Genomic DNA, 19,664 nt, shown 5'->3' with positions numbered 1-19,664 from the left:
CGGCCCTTAGTGTGTAAGTATTATGATGAGAGTGTAGGAATAGCCTAGTGGTTAGAATGGTGTGCCAAGAAGGTGGGAAGCCAAGCTTCAAATTCCACTGATGTTCCTTGTGACACTGGACAAGTCACTTCATCCTCCTTTATCTCAGGTACAAACTAAAGGGCCTGTTTACTAAAGATTTTCTCCCATTCTGTCCTTTGAGAAATATACTTAGTATATAGGACCCTCTGTAAGCCCTCTGGAAACAGGGAAATATCTACATACAGTATATGAATGTAACATGCCTTAAGCTACCTAGGAAAAAGGCCAGAGCGTGAGAAAACTGATGAGAAATTGTCCTGGGGCATGTGTGTGTGGGGGGGGGCGGAGGGGGAGGGCTAGCTGTGGATGGTAGTTTGGAAGGCTTTTAATGTGAATTGTAGATTGTAGATAGCTGTAAAGCTGGAGTACTGGGAAAGATGGGATATCCACTATGGGCTGAATTTTCAAAACCATTCACGCACTTAAAATGAGATTTTATGCATGTAAATGGCTTATAAAATTGCTCAGGACATTGTTCACATAAAATTACATGTGAAACCCCATTTTGTGCTTGCTTTTATGTACACTGGGGGAGAGACATTTTGGAGGGCAGAGTTCGTACGTATGCCCATGCATTTGTATTTGAAAAAGAATGGGTTAGATATGCGCGTAACCCCCGAAAAACTACCCCTGCATGCTCCGAACTTATTTTGCATAGGCTCGGCGGCACACGCAAGCCCCGGGGGCTTTCAAAAATGGGCGGGCTGGGGGTGGGGCTGGGGGCGTGGCGGTGGTCTGGGGGCGTTCCCAAGTCCTTCAGCACAGCAGCCGTGCTGGAGGTTCATGTGCTGGCAGCCGGCCGGCAGGCGTAACTCCATCAAATAAGATGGGAGGGGGATTTAGGTAGGGTCGGGGGGGTAGGTTAGATAGGGGAAGGGAGGGAAAGGTGGGGGGGATCCTAAAAAAATTTCCCTCCAAGGGGGATTTCGGAGCGGCCTTGGAGGGAACAGGGAAAGCCATCGGGGCTCCCCTTGGGCTCGGCGCGCGCAAGGTGCACAAGTGTGCACCCCCTTGCGTGCGCCGACCCCGGATTTTATAACATGTGCGCAGGTAGCGTGCACAAATGTACCCCACGCGCGTAAAATTTAAAATCGGCCCCTATGTGTGTAAGGTCACCCAAACAAGTTATACTCTCGATTGAGCAGGCATAACTTTGTGAGCATTTATTTATTTAGGCATTTTATATATCTTCATTCCAAAAGAAGATCACAACGGTTTACTAAAGCAACATTCACATTTTAGGTCCACACAACATCAAAACATGTGAAATTCACATTATAATTCAACACAACATAAAAATGTTAGCTAGATTGTTAAATAGTAATTCATGATAAATTAATTCCTTTTAGGTAATCTCCATGAGGTTGTCAGTGAGTTAACTTAATATTCTTTAAGTCTTTTAGTAATAGTCGATCTTTCTTCAAACATGTCTGTAGTTTTCTACAGGTTGTAATTTTATGTTAGATCATATGCTTTTTTGAAGAGCCATGTTTTCAATTCACGTTTGAAGCTCTTTATTTCTGTAATGAGACATAACGATTCGGGTATGGAGTTCCTTAATTTGGAACCCGCATTTGATCACAGTGGATCTGAATTTGCAAGTGTGCGTGTGGCACTCTGAAACCATTTCATTTTGGGTCTTCATGTCATCTTCCAGTACAGTTCTCCTGGAGTTACCATGGCTTTAGTTATATAATCCACTGATTGATTGACATTCAGGGTATATTGTCTCTTGGTTTCCTTCTTGTTTCGCTTCTTGTGTTCCAGAGCCAGGGTCTATAGCAGGGCTTCCCAAACCTGCTTGGGGATCCTACAGTCAGTTGTATTTTCAGGATATCCACAATGAATATGCATTAGATAATTTGCATATAATGAGTCTCCATTATTTTTCTCATGCATATTCATTGTGGATATCCTGAAAACCTGGCTGGCTATGGGGTTCCCAGGACAGGTTTGGAAATCCCTGGTTTATAGATTCCATCTTTGTGGCCTCTGTAGTGGAAATAACCCCGTGTCTTCCAATGCAGTATCATGCTTTTGCAGATGCTTTCAGCAAAAAGCAAGCAGACACACTCACTATGTTACAGGATCGGGCCGTGCCCCTGTCCCTCCTCCTATCTTGGGGCCAGCCCGGCCCACACGGAGCTCTCTTCGGCTGCGTAGGCCTGATCCCCAGCCTGCCGCGGCTCTCCCTGCTCGAGGGAGACGCCGCTGAGTCGACGCTCTTGGCCCCGCCCCCTAGGCACACACACGCCTGGGGGCTGAGGCTTTAAAGGGATCAGCGCGGGAAATTCAAATGGGACACCCTGAATGACGTCAGACGCTGCAGGGTATTTAAACCCTGCAGCTTGAACAGGACGGGTCCTTGCAACGAGGTTCCTCATTTGTCTGAGTCTCTAGTTGCTGCTATAATCCCTGGATTGCTTCTGTCTTCTGGATTCCGACCCGGCTTTGTATCCTGACTTACCTTCAGCTTCTGCCCCTTGGTTTTGGTATTGACGTCTGTCTTCTGGCTTCCGATTCGGCTCTGTCCCACGACTTCATCTCCAGCTTCCGTTCCTGGCTTTGTATTGTCCTCTGACCTCTGGCTCCTGACCCGGCTCTGTCCCACGACTCCGTCTTCTGCTTTCGTCCCTGGCTTTGGTTTGGATCTCTGACTTCTGGCTTCTGACCTGGCTTCGCTCTTGGATTCCGACTTCGGCTTCTTCATCACCTCAGGTATCTGGTACTTGCTGGCCCAGAGGATTCTCCTAAGTCCCAGCGGCTCGGGCTCTCACGGGCTCCTCCTGGGGGAGCCACAGGCTTCCAAGGGTGAAGACTCTTCTGCTACCTGGGCCCAGCCGTACTTTCTCCATCTCTTCGGCCGCAGCCCAGATCCTTGGTCGCATAGGATTCCACCTAAGTCCAAGAGGTCCGGGTCCCTACGGGCTCCTCCTGGGGGGACCTCGGACTTCCAGTGGTGAAGCCTCATCCGAGTCTCTTCTACGCCGCCTCCCGGCTGTGACTCTCGCTGTGGTCCTCCACAGCATACCATCCATTGTCTCAGCCAGCCCAAGGGTCCACGACCGTAATACACTAGGCATTGGGAATACAATTGCACCCTTGAACTGCTTCCTGGAACCATGCTGCCACATGGCCAGACACACCCCTTGTCAGGCCCAGAAACTGTAATGCTCCATGGAGAGACCACATCTTGAGTACTGTGTGCAATTTTGCCTTATCTCAAAAAAAGACATAGTTGCACTGGAAAAGGATTCAGAGAAGGGCGATCAAAATGATATAGGGGATGGAATGACTCTCCTATTAGGAAAGGCTAAAGAGGTAAGGGCTGTTCAACTTGGAGAAAAGATGACAGAGGAGATATGATAGAGGTCCATAAAATCATGAAAGAATTAGAATGGGTAAATATGAATCAGTTATTTACTCTTTCAGATAATACGAGGACTAGGGGGCACTCCATGAAGTTAGCAAGAGCACATTTAAAACAAATCACAGAAAATTATTTTTCTCTCAATACACAATTAAGCTCTGGAATTCATTGGCAGAGGATGTTGTTAAGGCAATTAGCATAGCTGGGTTTAAAACATTCCTGGAAGAGAAGTTCAAAATCTACTATTAATCAAATTGACTTAGGGAACAGTCACTGCTTATTATTGGCATTAGTGGCATAGGATTTAGTTACTGTTTGGGTATTGCCAAGAACTTGTATCCTGGTTTGGCCACTGTTGGAAACAGGATGCTGGACTTGATGGACCCTTGGTCTGACCCAGTTTGGCAACTTCTTAGGTTCTCCCTAGATCTGGCCACCCACAGGCAGGATGTAGTGGAGATCCTTTTTTTGTCTTAACCAGCACCAGCCTTTTGTCAAGTTTGAGAAGTGTTTGAACAGAATCAATTTCTCTTCTTGGGATGATTTGTTGCAGTTCTGGCCGCGAGCACCGCGGCCAGGCCCTTACCTCCAGGCTCCCGGACCTGCTCCCGCTTCCAGAGGCCTGGGTTGCGGCCTGTTTGTCGGCATTCCCGCTGGGGCTGCGCCACTTTTCTAGGCCGTTTCCCGCCAGTGGTGACTCCGCCCAACTCCTGACGTCAGACGCCGCAGCCTTCATAAGCCGGCCGTGGTCATCCAGTCTTTGCCTTGCAATGGGTTAGCCTCCCGGTTTCCTGTTGCACTGTGCCCCGGAGTGACTCGCTTTGCTTCATCGCTCCATTCCTGCTACAGTACCTGCCTGGTTCCTGCCTGCCTGCTACAGTACCCGCTTGTTTCCCGCCTGCCTGCTACAGTACCTGGTTGGTTCCTGCTTGCCTGCTATAGTACCTGCTTGGTTCCAGCCTGCCTGCTACAGTTCCTGCCTGGTTCCAGTACCCGAATCCTGCTACAGCTCCTGCCTGGTTCCAGAACCCGAGCCCAGTTACAGTATTGCTACTGTCCTAGTCTGGTTCCAGTTTCCTGTCCTGATCCACAACCCGCCTAAGTCCCAGCGGCCGGGCCCCTACGGGCTCCTCCCGGGGGGGCTTCGGCTTCCAGGGCGAAGCCACCTAAGTCCCAGCGGTTGGACTCCTCCCGTGGTAGTACCAGCTTCCAGGGTGAAGAGCATCTACGTCCTGCCTGAACATCTGCCTCCCGGCCTGCTATTCATTAGAGACATTGACCACCTTTCCCAGTCTCCAGCAGGTCGGCCCAAGGGTCCGCTAAACAGAGACTCCCATAACATGTATAATCTCAGCTCCAGGTTTTGAAATGGATTAGATCAGATAACTGCGGTACTTAATTGGCCAGTACCTTTAGGTCTCAAGGCATTACAACATTTCTGGGCTCTTGCTATTATCGACACTTCATTCAAAACATCTCCAAGGTAGTGGCTCCATTTACAGCCCTAATATATAAAGGGACACCAAAGAATTCTTGGTATCTCCATGTTCAACAGGCCTTTCTTGAAGCAACTCTTTGCATCCACTCCAATCCTGTATCACTATGATCCAGCCAATCCTTTTTTCTTAGAAGTGGATGCCTCTGAGGTTGGTGCAGGTACAGTCTTGTCACAAAGATTAGATCCTGATTCTCGGTTCCACCCATATGGTTACTTTTACCATAAATTCTCTCCTGCAGAATGCAAATATAATGTTGGAAACCGAGAACTCTTTGCCAATAAGTGGGCTTTGGAAGAGTGGTGATGTTTGCTTGAAGGAGTCACCTTTCCAATTACAATGCTTATGGATCATATACATTTTCTTTATTTTTATGATGCAAAATGTCTGAACCCTGGAAAACCTAATGGGCCATGTTCTTCACTCATTTTCAGTTCATTATCTCCTATTATCTAGGCTTGAAGAATATTAAGACCAACAGGTTGTCATGATAGTTTTCCCCTGAGAAGATTTCTGTACTTTATGATATAGGCCCCATCATACCAGCCTCCAGGATCATTACAAACACAGTCAAACGTGATCTGATGGAGGAAATACGCTTGGAATCTTAGGTCCAGGAACCTTCTGTAGGGGTTCCCATCAGGCTGCTCAGATGTTCTCAAATGGGGCATGATTTCAAACTCTATGGACATCCAGAGATTAAGACAACTTTTGAACTGATTTTCAGGGTCTTCTGGTGGTCCTCCTTGTGCAAGGATTGTATGACTTATGTCTTGGCCTGTCCAGTATTTGCTAGAACCAAGGTCCCTTGTGCCAAACCTTAAGATGAATTGTACCTGTTTCTGATTCAGTCTGTACTGTAGACTCACCTTTCTGCAGACTGTAGTGTAAATGCCAGATACCCTAAATAGGATGTGCATCATGAACTTGAGGCCTACTGCTATGCACATAGACTCAGTAAAATCTGCAGGCCTAAAGCAATGCAAACATGGAGTCTGCAGCCAGGTGATGATTTTGGCAACTTTATATGAGATTGTTTTTCACACAGAGGAGAAAAGACTGACTGTTTTTTTTTCACATCAGAGAGTTATCATCACCTTCCAATATGAGAAGAAAACCTTGAACACCAGTAATACATATCCTTGGTAAAATGCTTGTATCCGGCTATGAAATGGATATTGTTCTAGCACCTGTTTTACTAATGAACTCTCTGAACTTCCTTAACCCATATGAGAATATTCCTATGCATTGAGACTCGGACAATATAATTTGCATCCCACCAATCTATGTTTATAGGAGGTGGCTGTTAGGGGAACCCTTCACTCACCGGCCTTGTGCCAGTGTTCTGGTCAGCCTGGGGATTCTGGTGGTGGCTGTGGCGCAGCCTTCCCAGCATGGCAAGGGCTGTCTGGCTTCCGCTGCCTCCCGGCAGCCTTAGGTGGACGCAGGCGCCACTCCTTTCCATTTAAAGGGACCTCGCCGGGAGGTGCCCCAGCTCCACCCCTTGACCTTGGCCTATATCTAGGCAAGGCCTGCTTCCAGACCTTGCCTTGGCTTCCTGGCTCCTGCTTTGGAGTGCTCTGTTCCAGTTCCGAGTTCCTGACCCTTTGGATCCTCGAACCTTGCTTGGACTCTTGACCCACACTTGGACTACAGATTATGAGATTTGCCACCTGCCCTGACCCAAACTTGGACTATGGATTACGAGATTTGCCGCCTGCCCTGACCCACACTTGGACTATGGATTACGAGATTTGCCACCTGCCCTGACCCATGCTTGGACTATGGATTACAAGATTTGCCACCTGCCCTGAACCATGCTTGGACTATGGATTACAAGATTTGCCACCTGCCCTGACCCATGCTTGGACTATGGATTATGAGATTCGCCGCCTGGTCCAGACCCATGCTACCACCGGGACCATGAAACGCTCCACACCTGAGATCCCACGTAAGTCCAGCCGGCCCCAGTACCCAAGGGCTCAACCTGCAGGGAATGAGGGCTGGTTGTGGTGAAGCCCCAGCGGGGTCTCAGGCTCTTCTTGGCCTCACCAGCTGATGGTGGGGACCTGTGGGGCTCCTCCCCACAGGTAATGCCAACTCACTCTCGGTCCAGGGATCCACGATCGTAACAGTGGTGACATTCAATCAAGATAATTGTTGGATCTTATGGAACTAAATATTCAATAATATTCGACTCTGAGAAAAGGGACTCAGTTACCCAGATGGACTTTTGACATCTGAACATTATCTGAATGGGCATTACCAGAAAGAACCTTTGCTAGAGGCTTTTCCCTGCGGCTTTTTCATGGATTCTCCAAGCTCTGTCAAGACAGCTTTGTTAATAGAACTTATTGCAGTAAACCCACAAGCTAAAGTAAGTTTTAGATATGCAGTAGAGTGTGCTCCACAATTGAGAAGCAGCTGTTCTTGCCAATCCCCTTTGAAAGACTTTGTCAAGCTAGTAAAGTTACCTTTTTTCTTTGTCATATCTCATGGAGATGTCTATGAGACCTTTTGGTTTTATCTATCATTCACCAAAAGGGGGTTCGCTGGATTACTCTGTGAGGTCGAGACAGATTCCTGGACTTGTGCTGTACCTTGGAGGGTAAGTGTGGCAATTGTATAATTCTAAGTGCAAAGTTGAACTTAGAAATAATGCTTATAAGTTCTGTTTATCTTTTATTACACTGCCTTGTGCTATGAGACTGAAACTGTAACAAAATGAAGCCAAAGAAAAGATATATCTGCACCATTTTAAACATTGTTTTGCCATATGCTGCTAATAAATTAATTGACTACCTCACTAAAGTATCTTTATTTGCTCCCTAAAACTAATTAATTTATATCATAAGGTTACCAGATTAAATTTTGTTAATCAAATGTAAAGTTATCCCCACCAGATACTCCTACAAGACTTTATCACAGACCTTCTGATTTCTGTTAAATATACTGCCATCTTACTGGTGGTGGACAGTTTTTCTCGAATGGTGCACTTTATTTCCATTTCTAAACTGCTTTCGGCCCCGCATCTGGCCACCACCTGTGTTAGTTGGGATTCCATCTAAATAGACTTCCTCCCTACTATTGTATCAGATCAAGGGACCCTAATTTATCACCAGATTCAGGGGTGCCTTTTGTAAAGATTTGGACATCAATTTACAATTTCCATCAGGATAACATCGTCAGATGCTGATGGTCCCAAAGGAAAGAATATCAAGCTGAATTGTCTGAATTATCAAGAAGGCTCTTCATCCTGTAAAAATGTTGCTAGCAGTAATTTATGGGTTTCACAGTTACTTGATTTTGATTGATTGTAAATATTACTCCCCTTATCATAAAGCTTGGGAATAACTGCATGGGACAGCAGTTACTACCCTTGAAAGAAACTGGGGGTATCCTGCATGAAGCGGCAGATACTACCATAGGAACCTTGCTGGGCAGAGCCACCTGGTCCTTTTCTGCCATCATTACTATGTTACTATGTTAGATTAATATTTTTATGGAGAGGATCACCCAAGGTCTTGAACAGTTTCTCAGATGTTTTGTCTCTGCTCATCAGAACAGGCCAATTTGCTCCCTTGGGCTGAGTTTGCTCTCAGCAATCATGTTAGTGAATCTATGGGAATTTCTCCATTTCTTCACAGTCTATGGTCAACACCCTGTTCGTCTAGTTTTTTTCTGCTCCAGCTACTGAAATTCCTACAGCTGATGACTTGGTGCAACACTTCCAGAAAACCTGAGTACAGGTGCACAATAATTTGGAGAAAACCATGATCCAGCAGAAGAAATTCACTGACCATCATTATAGATGTGAACCCCAGTTTCAAGTCAGTGATAAAGTCTGGCTTTCTACAAGGAGTGCACGCCTGAGGCTCCCCTGTACTAAGCTTGGTCCTAAGTATCCCATTACTGAGAAAATCAATCCAGTACCATGCCCCTTCGCTTCCCAATTCTCTTAAAATATCATTATTTCACATCTCTCTGCTGAAGCCTGCTACATCAGATCCCTTCAATAGGCAAGGAATACCTCTGGATGAAGTTCTGGCTGATGGTCAGCCTGAATTTAAGATAGAGGAGATTCTTGACTCTAAAGCATCCCATAACAGGCTCTGTCCTTGTTGCCTGAATCCAGGAGACTTTGTCATCTCTGGTTTCTGTCTTCAGCGATACTCCTTGAACTCCTTCATGTTCCTGACTTCCTGGTTTATTCCAACTTCCTGCTCTCTACCAGGCTTCTAGCTTCTTTTTTGTATCGGGGCTATTCACATTCCTTATGCCTCACCCACCAACAGCATCTGAGGAATCAACTTGAGGGGAAGGTGGTTGGCATAGGCAGTGAGATGTTTATTCCACTGACTGTCCAAGATAACCTATCTAACTAACTTTAGTGGGATAAAGTCAGCCTTTTGGGGCTTTTTGAATGTTGACCATTTAATATTTGTTTTGGTTCAGCAAATGAATCAAACTAAGTAAACATTAAACAAAAAATACCTGAATTTAAAAAACTCAGAAACAAAAAAAACAAAACAAAATTAAAATTCCCCCCTGCACATCCCTACCATCTGTTATTTACTAGACCTAACATCTTTCAGAAAAATGCAGAATATTAAGGGGTAGACTTTAAGACCTGCGCGCAGGCGTACATATGCGCATGCTACCTGGCATGCAGACGCACGCATGTTATAAAATCGGGAGTCGGCGTACGCAAGGGGGTGCACAATTGTGCACCTTGCTCGCTCCGAGCCGCGCTGCCTTCCCCGTTTCCTCCCAGTCCGCTCCGAAATCAGAGCAGCCTGTGAGGGAACTTCCATTCCCCCTAACCTAAACTTCCCACCCCTTCCCCTAACCTTTCCCCCCCTAGCCCTACTCTAACCCCCCCCCCCCCCAAATTCTTATCATACCTTTTGCGTCTGCCTGGAGGCAGGTGCAGGTTGCGTGCACCGGCAGCCTGCCGGCATGCGATCCTCTGACACAGCGGCAAATGGCCATTCTATCAGAGGTCTCTGGCCCTGCCCCCTTCCCGCCCCCTCCCCGCCCCTTTAGTAAAGCCCCAGGACTTAGACACGTCCCGGGGCTTTATGCGCATCGCCGGGTCTTTATAAAATAGGCCCGGCGCGCGTAGAGCTTTTAAAATCCAGCCCTAAATGTTTATAAAAAAAATAAATATGCATGAAAAGTACCTAATCATCCAAAAATCTCATAATTATAGCTCAATGAACCAAAGTAAGTTTAACCCTCATAATAGGCTTCATCATTTAGTCATAACACCAACTTTATGACTCCATCTTACATTTAATCATAGGTCTATCACTGTACGATAATTTTTAAAAATGTTTTCTTTCTCATGTAATAGTGCAATTGAACTGTGCTGTGTCAATCAAACATCCGTTAAAACGTAGTTGAAAAACATTTTTTTTGTTGTTTCATTACATAATTATCCATTCACTTATCTTCGAAGTTTAAATGGGGTTAAACTTACTTTGGTTCATTGAGCTATAATTATGAGATTTCTGGACGATTAGGTACTTTTCATGCATATTGTCACATATTTACCTAAGTGTCCATCCTAAATAATTCCTTTTAGGTGACCGTGGCTTTTGAGTGATTATAAATAAATAAATGCATGTTTATAAGAAGAAACTGAGCCAGTCCTGGTTTTACTCTCATTGAATACATGAACTTGTTACATCTTAAGAAATATGAATTTCAAGTCCATGCATGCAATGGATGGAAAACCAGGACTGGCTCAGTTTTCTCCCTGCACGCATGGAACTGTATGGAATTCTCTCACATAAACCAATACAAATAATCGAGTACTATCCAGTTTTGCTCATTCATACCAGAAATATTTAATAGTTAAAAGTTTACAGCTAAAATTTCTGATTTTCCTTCACTTGTATAATTTGAGGTGGGACATGTCTTTCTGACAATTATATAGATGTATATGATTTGTGAGGTCGAAATCATTCTGTCATTTCCACCAAGGTACTAACTATAGTGCATAAGGATATATAATTTGTTATGATGCTGGTAGCTTGTATTTTGTTTAGGGGATTTTTTTGTTTGTTCTTCTTTTTGCTAATTTTAAGGTACTTTAGTAAGTTTGTGAATTCAGAATTTCTAAATATGTGTGTTTTGTATTACATGAAGTTTAATGAAGCTGACAACTAGAAAATAAATATTATGGGTGCTAGTCTTCATTGAGCTACTAGAAATAGATGAGAAGGTTCATGCCAGATGCTCACCTGTATTCACCGAATGTTCCATCATCCTCCTTCATAGGTTGTATTTCTGGATCAGCATGCGCATCTTCTTTTTCTTTAACTAAAAATAAATGCTGAAAGATTAACATATAGGCCTTCTATTCCTCCCAGTTAAGAAAAGCCATGATGTATATTTACAATATTTCTAACCTGCCTAGAACTGTGGATAGGCTGGGAAAGAATTAAAAACAAAACAAAAACAAAAAAACCTAAATAAGATCATTTTATATTTTCAGAGAATAGTTGGAGATTATGGATATAACACATATCTGCTTCAAATTCTCCTCTTACCTTGAAAAGTATTTGGAATTTATTTGCTTTGATCCTTGTGTCTGTTGTATTTCCTGCAGTACCTTGAGGATGATGTCAATAGTTACACTTTAACAACAAAAATCAACTTGGAATATTAAAGCCTATGTGGCTATCTCTCGTGTCCCTTCGGCTATAATTATTGGTATAATTATGTACAGTTATAATGTGAAATCTTCATTGACCCACTTCTTTTCTTTTTTTTGTTTTTTATGTTGAAAATAAAAATTAGCTATATGTGTATCTATTCACTGACCATTTCTGTTTTATTTTTACTCTCACTTGCAGTTTCTAAATTACATTGCAGGATTAAATAACATTTGTCTTTTGTTTGGGTAAGTGCCTTTGCATGTTCTTCTCAGATTTAAATATTCTGCACTTCTCCCGATGCCTGTGCCAGACCCTGCCAGCGTTTCAATGAAGATCGTCTGCTTCAGGGGCTACAGAGAGCTTTAAAGGAAGTTAACGAGCACACATTAAATCTCCTTGCTGGAACAGCTTTTATCATTCATATGGCCAACTTCTCTAATGGATCACTGGCATCTACTTGCTTACGCAGGCCAATCCATTTTAGCCCACAGCCATCAACAAAGAGGCAATCGTGGGACGTCCGTACGTTCGCCATCTGACTGGCAAGTACAGTTAAGACTTCTCAGCAGCCCAGAATCCGCCAAAGATAACATTTACATTAGATCAGGGACCAGAAATGGTGGTTATAAATTTAGCAGGGAAATCACTAACTGCAACACAGATATCTCTTTTTAAAAAAAGGGCTTATCTTTCACACCCACTAATCCATATTCAGCATTCGAAGGGGAAAAATCGTTGCAGAAATGTATTAAACAGCTTTGGTTGAAGTTGTTTCTTTCTACACAACCTTCTCCTCCAGATTTATCAGTAGCCTCATGGTCTTCGAAATGGGTACCTCTAGGAGTAATAGATGCAGGATAGCAACATTCGCACATTTCAGATTTGGGCTGATCTTCTTACAGTCTGCTACTGCACTTGCCAAGCAAGACTTTTATATATATTCGACAAACTTTTTTGCCTCCAACTCTATCTCTTTGCCACACTAAATTCCTTCCTCAAATTCCCCTCAAATCCCATTCTCCTCTCCCCATTCACTTGCTGCACAGACTAAGGCTGATTACGTCTATGACGAAACTCACACAATTAGTCTTGAGTTCTCAATCAGTCACCTCTACCTCACCTCCCGTTCCCCACTTCATTCTTCTCCCCTTCCTCTGGCCCTTGCTACTCTCGTCTTTTTTTGAAATCACAGTGGAGGAATCTGCCCAACTTTTCTCCTTCTCCAAACTCACTACTTGTTCCTCTGAACCCTTTCCCAACCTGCTCCTCAGATCAGTTTCCCCTGCAATGATCTCTTCCATCTGTCTCATCGTCAACCTATTTCAACTTCACTGTTCCTACTGCCATCAAGCATACTCTTCAAAAAACCATTAATGAAACTTACCTTCCCTAACTATTATCCCATTTTCCTCCTCTCTTTCTCATCCAAACTATTTGAAAGTGCTTTTCATCTCTGCTGTCTTCTTTCATCTCAACCTATTCTTGATCCATCCAGTCATATTTCATTTCATAGCAACAACCTTGCCCAAGTCTCCAATTACCTGTTTACAGCTAAAACCAAAGACCTTTTCTAGACCTTATCTACTTTAGCATATGCAATGCTTTTAACCCTGCTGATCACAATCTAGTGTTTGATACTCTACCCTCACTCAGATTTCAGGATTCCATCCTGCCTTTGTTCTCTTATATCTCCCATTGCACTTTTATTGTGTTCTCTGGTGGATTCTCCTCTACCACCATCCCACTACCAATTGGTGTGCCACATGGGATCTGTTCTGGGTACTCTTCTCTCTCTATACTAATTCTATTGGTTCTCTGATCTCCACACTAGACTTTCAATGATATCTTTTTGCAGATGACTCCCAGATCTACCTCTCTTCACCAGAAATTTCATCAAGAATCCGGCCCCAAATCACAGCCTGCTTGTCTGACTTTGCTGCTTGAATGCCCCACCACCACCACCTTAAACTCAGTGTAGCCAAGACAGATCTTATCTTTCTCCCCAAACCCAGTTTCCCTCTTCCCCCTTTCTCTATTTCTGTGGATAACACTGTCAACCTACTAAGTACCCCCAGCCTGTAATCTTGGGGGTCATCTTTGATTCTTTCCTTCTCTAGAACACTGCTAAAATGTGTTATTTCTTCCTCTATAGCATCATCAAAATCCATTCCTTCCTTCCTTTCTGATCATGCTACCAGAACCCTTATCCACTCTCTCTTCACTTCCCACTTAGACTACCTCAACCGGCTCCTCAAAGGTCTCCCCAGGTGAACCATTTCTTTCTACTACAATCTATCCAAATTCAACTATGTGACTTAATCTTTGCATATGTCACTATACCCATATAACCCATCTTCTCAAGTCATAACATTAGCTCCCCATGTATTTCCACATACACTTGAAATTCCCCTTACTCACCTACAAGAACCTTCACACTGCAGCTCCTTACTACTTCTCCTCTCTTCTCTCTCTCTATACTCCCTCCTCATGAACTCTTCTCATTGGGCATGTCACTCCTCCACAGTCAACTCCTGACTCTGGGCTTTCCACCTTGCTGCACGGTACACTTAAAGATTTCTTGAACTGGTGGTTGATGTTTCCTCTCTGGTCTTATTCAAATCCACTCTGAAAAACCTACTTCTTTGAGACTGCTTTTAAATCTTAACCCCCATAGCCTTACTGATTTAAACATTTCCTTAATAAATGAAATTCCCCAAATCACTTTTACCCTATATGATCTTGATTAGATAGTAAGCTCTACTGAGGACTGTCTCATATATTTTTCTATAGTGCTGCATACACTAAGAAGTGCTATAGAAGTAATTAGTAGTAGTAGTAGTAGTAGAAGCAGTAGTAGTAGTAGTAGTAGTAGTAGTAGTAGAAGTAGTAGTAGTAGTAGTAGTAGTAGTAGTAGTAGTAGTAGTAGTAAGTACTCAGCAAATCCCATGCTGATACTAGGAGCAGAAGATAGGTGGTAGAAATGGGAGGCGGTGCAATTTTCAAAAGCATTTCCAAGAGTAAAATAGTGTTTTATGCATAGAAATTAAATCTTTGAAAACTACCTACCTTTCCTATGCTTAAAAGTACATACGTAGAGCCAGTACATGTATACTTTTACATGCAGAGGATACATTTCCGGGGTGGAACCAGGGGGAGTATAGTACATATGCATGTATGTACACAGTTATGCGCATAGCATATGCTTATGGCAAAAAATTACCCACATAAAAAAACTGTACAGGTCTGTGCACATACTTTTTCCAACTCAATTTCCCTTTGAACATTGTCAGTCTGTTAGTATAAAGTACCCTCAGCTTTTGCTCTTCTGTGCACAGTTTGAAAGTTGCCCCCTAAAAGCCCTTCAAACTAGAACTTAGTTTCACAGACTTGTCTATATCATTACAATGTATGATTTACAATGTATGATTACCCTCCCCCCACCCCCCTAGTCCCGTCCCCCCCCCCCCCCCGCCTCCCCCCTCCCACCGCAATTCCTGTACGCTCCTATGGATCTCTCACTAACATGCCACCTGGATTAGCTTGACATAAGGTAATTGTATCACACTCTGCTGTAAATAAGTTATAATGTATAGAATGTATAATGTAAATAAGTTATAATGTATAACTTGCTTTAAATTATCACACCTCTGCAGTCCTTCTGCTGTAAATACCTCCTCCTGTAAATACCTCCACCACAATTATGGTTACTCTCCTCTACTTTCTCAGCTGCTATCCCTTCCTCCTCTATCTATCCCCCCACTCCCACCCCCCTTTCTCACCTGCTCCCACACCCGCTCCCTGTTTTTTGTAATTTTCCTCCTTTCTCAAGTTTTATTGTAAACCGGCGTGATGTGCCCGCCCAAACACCGGTATAGTAAAAGCTGTTAAATAAATAAATAAATTTGTTATTCTGAGGAGTATGCATGCCATACCTGGATATTTGCCACCTTTATTCCTTCTGATGAAACAAACAATCAGCAAGACCAAGATAAGAAGAGCAACAGCACACATCAGACCAATGAACCATCCCTGAGTAGCAATGTCTACTTGTCGGCTTGCCATGGCTGGAGAATAAAAAAGGGAAGGTGTAAATTAGAATATGACAACAAAATAACAATTTTTTTCCTCTGTTGCTTGGTAAACGAATGTTAAAAACTACTTTGTAACACAGTAAAGAATCTGGCATTTATCAATCATGACTCGAGTACAGGCGTGTGAATAAATTCACCTCAGAAGCAAACCAAGTAAATCCCTGGGGTTTGTACATCATGACAAAATATTTGCAGCATTATTTCTCCAAAATCTGTGGATCACTGAGGATACTGCTGCAAACTGCAGGAATTTAAAATTAATTGGCCTTTCATTTGGTTGGCAAGTAAATTACTGATATTCTGATTTTAAGTAAAATCCACGTTTTTACTTGCAAACCTGAAATGTATAATTTAGCGTATCCTTAATCCTGATCACAAGAAATTTCAGCATTTAAATTAGATACAGTACTGATTTATGGCAATTAGATGCTTGAAACAGACTTAATTCAGAAATGTGTATACTTTGTTAATTAATCCAATCTACTACCTCTAAAAAAAAAAAGTAGGGTAGCCGAACCAGATAAAACTAATATTTTGTTTTCCTCAACACCTGTTGTTTCTCTTTCTAGGATGGTTAACGTGTTTCCTATTCCACCACAATAATTCTATGAGTTTAAGCAGTAAGTACATAGGCTTCATCGATTGGTTTGTATTTTAGCAATCTGCAAACATAACCATCTTTCTTTCTTATAAGTACTTTCACATTGTAATGACATTGATGCCAGTGGTAGTGAATTATAGTGAATGGAAAAATTCTTATGGAGGAATTCCAGTAAGTGATCGACAGCACCAGGTCTTCACAGCAGATATAACCAGTAAGCAAAGTGATTTTTGAAAGTAATCATGACATTTACCATGCAGGCTACTATAGCACAAACTGACAGTATTTCAGCTCCTCCTTTCACCACTTTTCACCAGAATAGATTAAGTGCTTCTATATTCATATGAGATACTAGTGTATCTTGTAAATATAAAAAGTTTTCTGTTAACCTATCAGTAAGTTGATTCTTATGTGTCATGTCCATAAATACACTAATATCTATTCTAGTCTCTGATATTACCAATCTATCAAACTGAAACTAAGTGCATACACAATCTCAACACAGTAATGAATTTGTGAAAGAAACTGAAAACTATATTGTACAGCAACCAGGTGCAAAGGAAATCTCAGAACCCATCTTTAGGGACATTTCCCAGTGAAGTCATGACTTATAAAAAAGTAGACATATTAGTATCTTGGGGGCAACTAAGGGGGTCATTTTCGAAAGCTTTCACACGTGAAAAGTCCCTTTTCGCGTGCGATAGCTAAATTGGGGCAGAGTCCGCACCGGAAGGGGAGGAATCGGGGCGGCCTCGGGGCAAACTCCGCGACGACTTCGCCAACAGTGAAAGGTAAGATTCCTTATCGCCACCAGTTTCGCGCCGAATAACTACACCGCGGAGGTGCGATCGCTGCTGGCTTTCGCAGGCCCGCCCCCCGCTTCGCCACCCCCGCCCCCTCATTACCGCCGGATTTTCTAAGGTCTGCGACCTTAGAAAATCCAGCTCTAAGTTGGCAGTTAAAAAGCAACAAAAAATTAAGATCCCTATATTTTGTTCTGGATTTTATTTCATTTTTGAGGGATATTAATATTAAAAGGTTTTGAAAGTTTCAACTACTTAGTCCCTCCCCCCCCCCCCCCCCCCCCCACTATACTGAATTAACATTGCTGTCTAGTATAAGTGATTGCCAATCTAAGGTATTTGTGAACTGGCTCCAACTGACCACATCAACCTGTGAGCAATTTGATTTCAAAAGAGCTAAATGAGAAATCTGTGACTGAATGTTTCACACTTGTGGATCCATTATGATCACACTAGGGTATGATCCTTCCACGTGCCCCATGCAGACATGCTGATAAATGTTAGATGGACAAACGAAAAGAAGACTCATGGAATGTTTGCTTATAAAAATAAAATAGTGGTATTAGAATACTAATATGCACATACTATTTTCTTTAATATAAATAGGAAAGCTAGAATCAGGCCAAAATAATAGTTACAGGCATATTGAAATCTTGGAGTAGTCAGTGAGTTTTCTACATTAGCACTAATATGCTCAATGCAACATGCACAAAACACTGCAAGAGAAATATTCTTAAGTTTCTTTTTCAGACTAAGTTATGTAATTACATTTACACTTTAAATAGTCTGGCTAGAGTTAAAACACAACATTTTAGAATAATGAAAATTTGGTTTGAGTGCAGTTTTGGTTTTGAAGTTAGAGGAGGTGCTGGAGGTTTTTTGTGCATAGGATTTTTGGCCCTACCTCTGGGACCCAGGCTAGCCCTGCTGGTGTTCCTGAGAGAGGTCGGAGCTCTACTCTTCCAGTCCACTCACTAGCCGGTAGGGTTTGCATCCTGGGTTGTTTTGGGCTTTTGCTATTTTTTCTTTGTAAGATGCTGTGAGACCCCTGGGTATTTCCTGGAGAGATGTTATGGGGAAACCTTTCCCTGGATGGGGTCCAGGATAGGGGAGGAGACCTGTCCCTCTGCAATCTCCTGGAGGACAGAGGAATGGTGATAACCTGCTGCAGAGAACATCTGATGATTTTTGGACTCAGTGTTTGGGAAATGTGTTTTCTGGTTAGAAGAACTGGAAGGGTTTTGCTGCGTCCTTCCTGCCCAGAGAAATAGAATATGTGAGAACTCTGTTTTCCTGTGCGGATTCTTACCATCGAAGGATTCGAGTAACAGAGAGAGAGAGAAAGACATTATGATAAGGGTAAGACCTTGAAATAATTTGGAGGACTCCCACTTGGAGCCTTCAACCCTGGAAGAGAAGCAAATTGAGACACTCTGTACTTGGACTGTTTTACCAATTTTTACCAGCATGGAAAGATTTTTCCTGCCCACACAAGGATACTTTCTCACTTGGAAACCTCATTTTTTTTCATGCCTGGAGGATGTGTTTTCCCTTCTCCTGACAGTAAGATGCCCTTGCACAGATAGAGGGAGCACTATAAACAGGAAGGCAGATGCTGTGGGGTTAAGAACTGTTTTTGAACTGTGCCATTAATTCAACTGATTCACTTCGAGTAAAGTCTCCTGTGTGTTACTGGCACCGTACTAGCACCCCAGTAGTGAAACAGCATAGCTCTCCCAGGGAAAAGAAATACAAGGTCACCCCTGCCATTCTGGACCTAGGAGGAGGAATTCCTTCCCCAGGGGAAAGAGACATGTATGAGAGCCAATGTGGTGAGATCCAGCCCCAAGAAGTGCAAATTCTTTAATGGCCCCGTTGGTAATGAGAAGCTACCCGAAAATGGGGTTACATATTTATATATGTGCTTATAACCAGTGCTTTTTCTGCGCACTGGTTATAATTTGTTATAATTTGTAAAAGTATACTCTCATGTTATAGTTATGTACGTTATAATTTATTGATCACCCCTTGTTTTATGTAAACCGACATGATACGAACTTCCGTGAATGTCGGTATAGAAAAAAACTCAAATAAATAAATAAATATATATAAAATGATAGATTAAAAAAAAAAGGTGGGTGTGTTTAACAAGCACACTGAGCTCAAAGAGGTCACTACTAGATCAGATCATTATTAAATAAAAACATTTATTCAAAATACACATTAAGGAGTAGATTTTAATAACTTGTGCGCGGGAGGTCCATGTACGCCCACTACCTGGCGCGCACATATGGATACCCGATTTTATGACATGCGCGTGCCAGATGCACACATATTATAAAATCGGGGGTCAGCGTGAGCAAGGGGTACACACTAGTGCATCCTATGCACGCTGACGCCCACAGCCTTCACCCATTCTCTTCGCTCTACTTTATCTGCCCCCACCCCTTTTTCGAAGCCCCAGGACATACGCACATCGCCAGGCCTTTTTAAAATAGGCCCGGCACACATAGGTGCTTAAAAATCTACCCCTAAGGCTATTCATGGAAATTAACTT

At 43.0% G+C, this 19,664-nt stretch overlaps 1 protein-coding gene across 3 annotated transcripts in view; it reads right to left on the bottom strand.

The window, feature by feature from the left end:
* The window catches only part of NRCAM (neuronal cell adhesion molecule), a 515,870-nt gene that overhangs the window by 24,694 nt on the left and 471,512 nt on the right, over window positions 1-19,664 (bottom strand). For all 3 annotated transcript variants that reach the window (XM_029616764.1, XM_029616763.1, XM_029616765.1), the window contains 2 exons: window positions 15,545-15,676; window positions 11,196-11,274 (listed from right to left, as the gene is read on the bottom strand). In XM_029616764.1, coding sequence (XP_029472624.1) covers window positions 11,196-11,274; window positions 15,545-15,676 — 211 coding nt within the window. The remainder of the gene's footprint in view (window positions 1-11,195; window positions 11,275-15,544; window positions 15,677-19,664) is intronic.

The sequence above is a fragment of the Rhinatrema bivittatum genome, chromosome 9 (genome assembly GCF_901001135.1).
Source record: "Rhinatrema bivittatum chromosome 9, aRhiBiv1.1, whole genome shotgun sequence".
Lineage (NCBI taxonomy): Eukaryota > Metazoa > Chordata > Amphibia > Gymnophiona > Rhinatrematidae > Rhinatrema > Rhinatrema bivittatum.
Note: the sequence above shows the minus strand (reverse complement) of the source record. Positions and strands in the feature narration are given on the sequence as shown.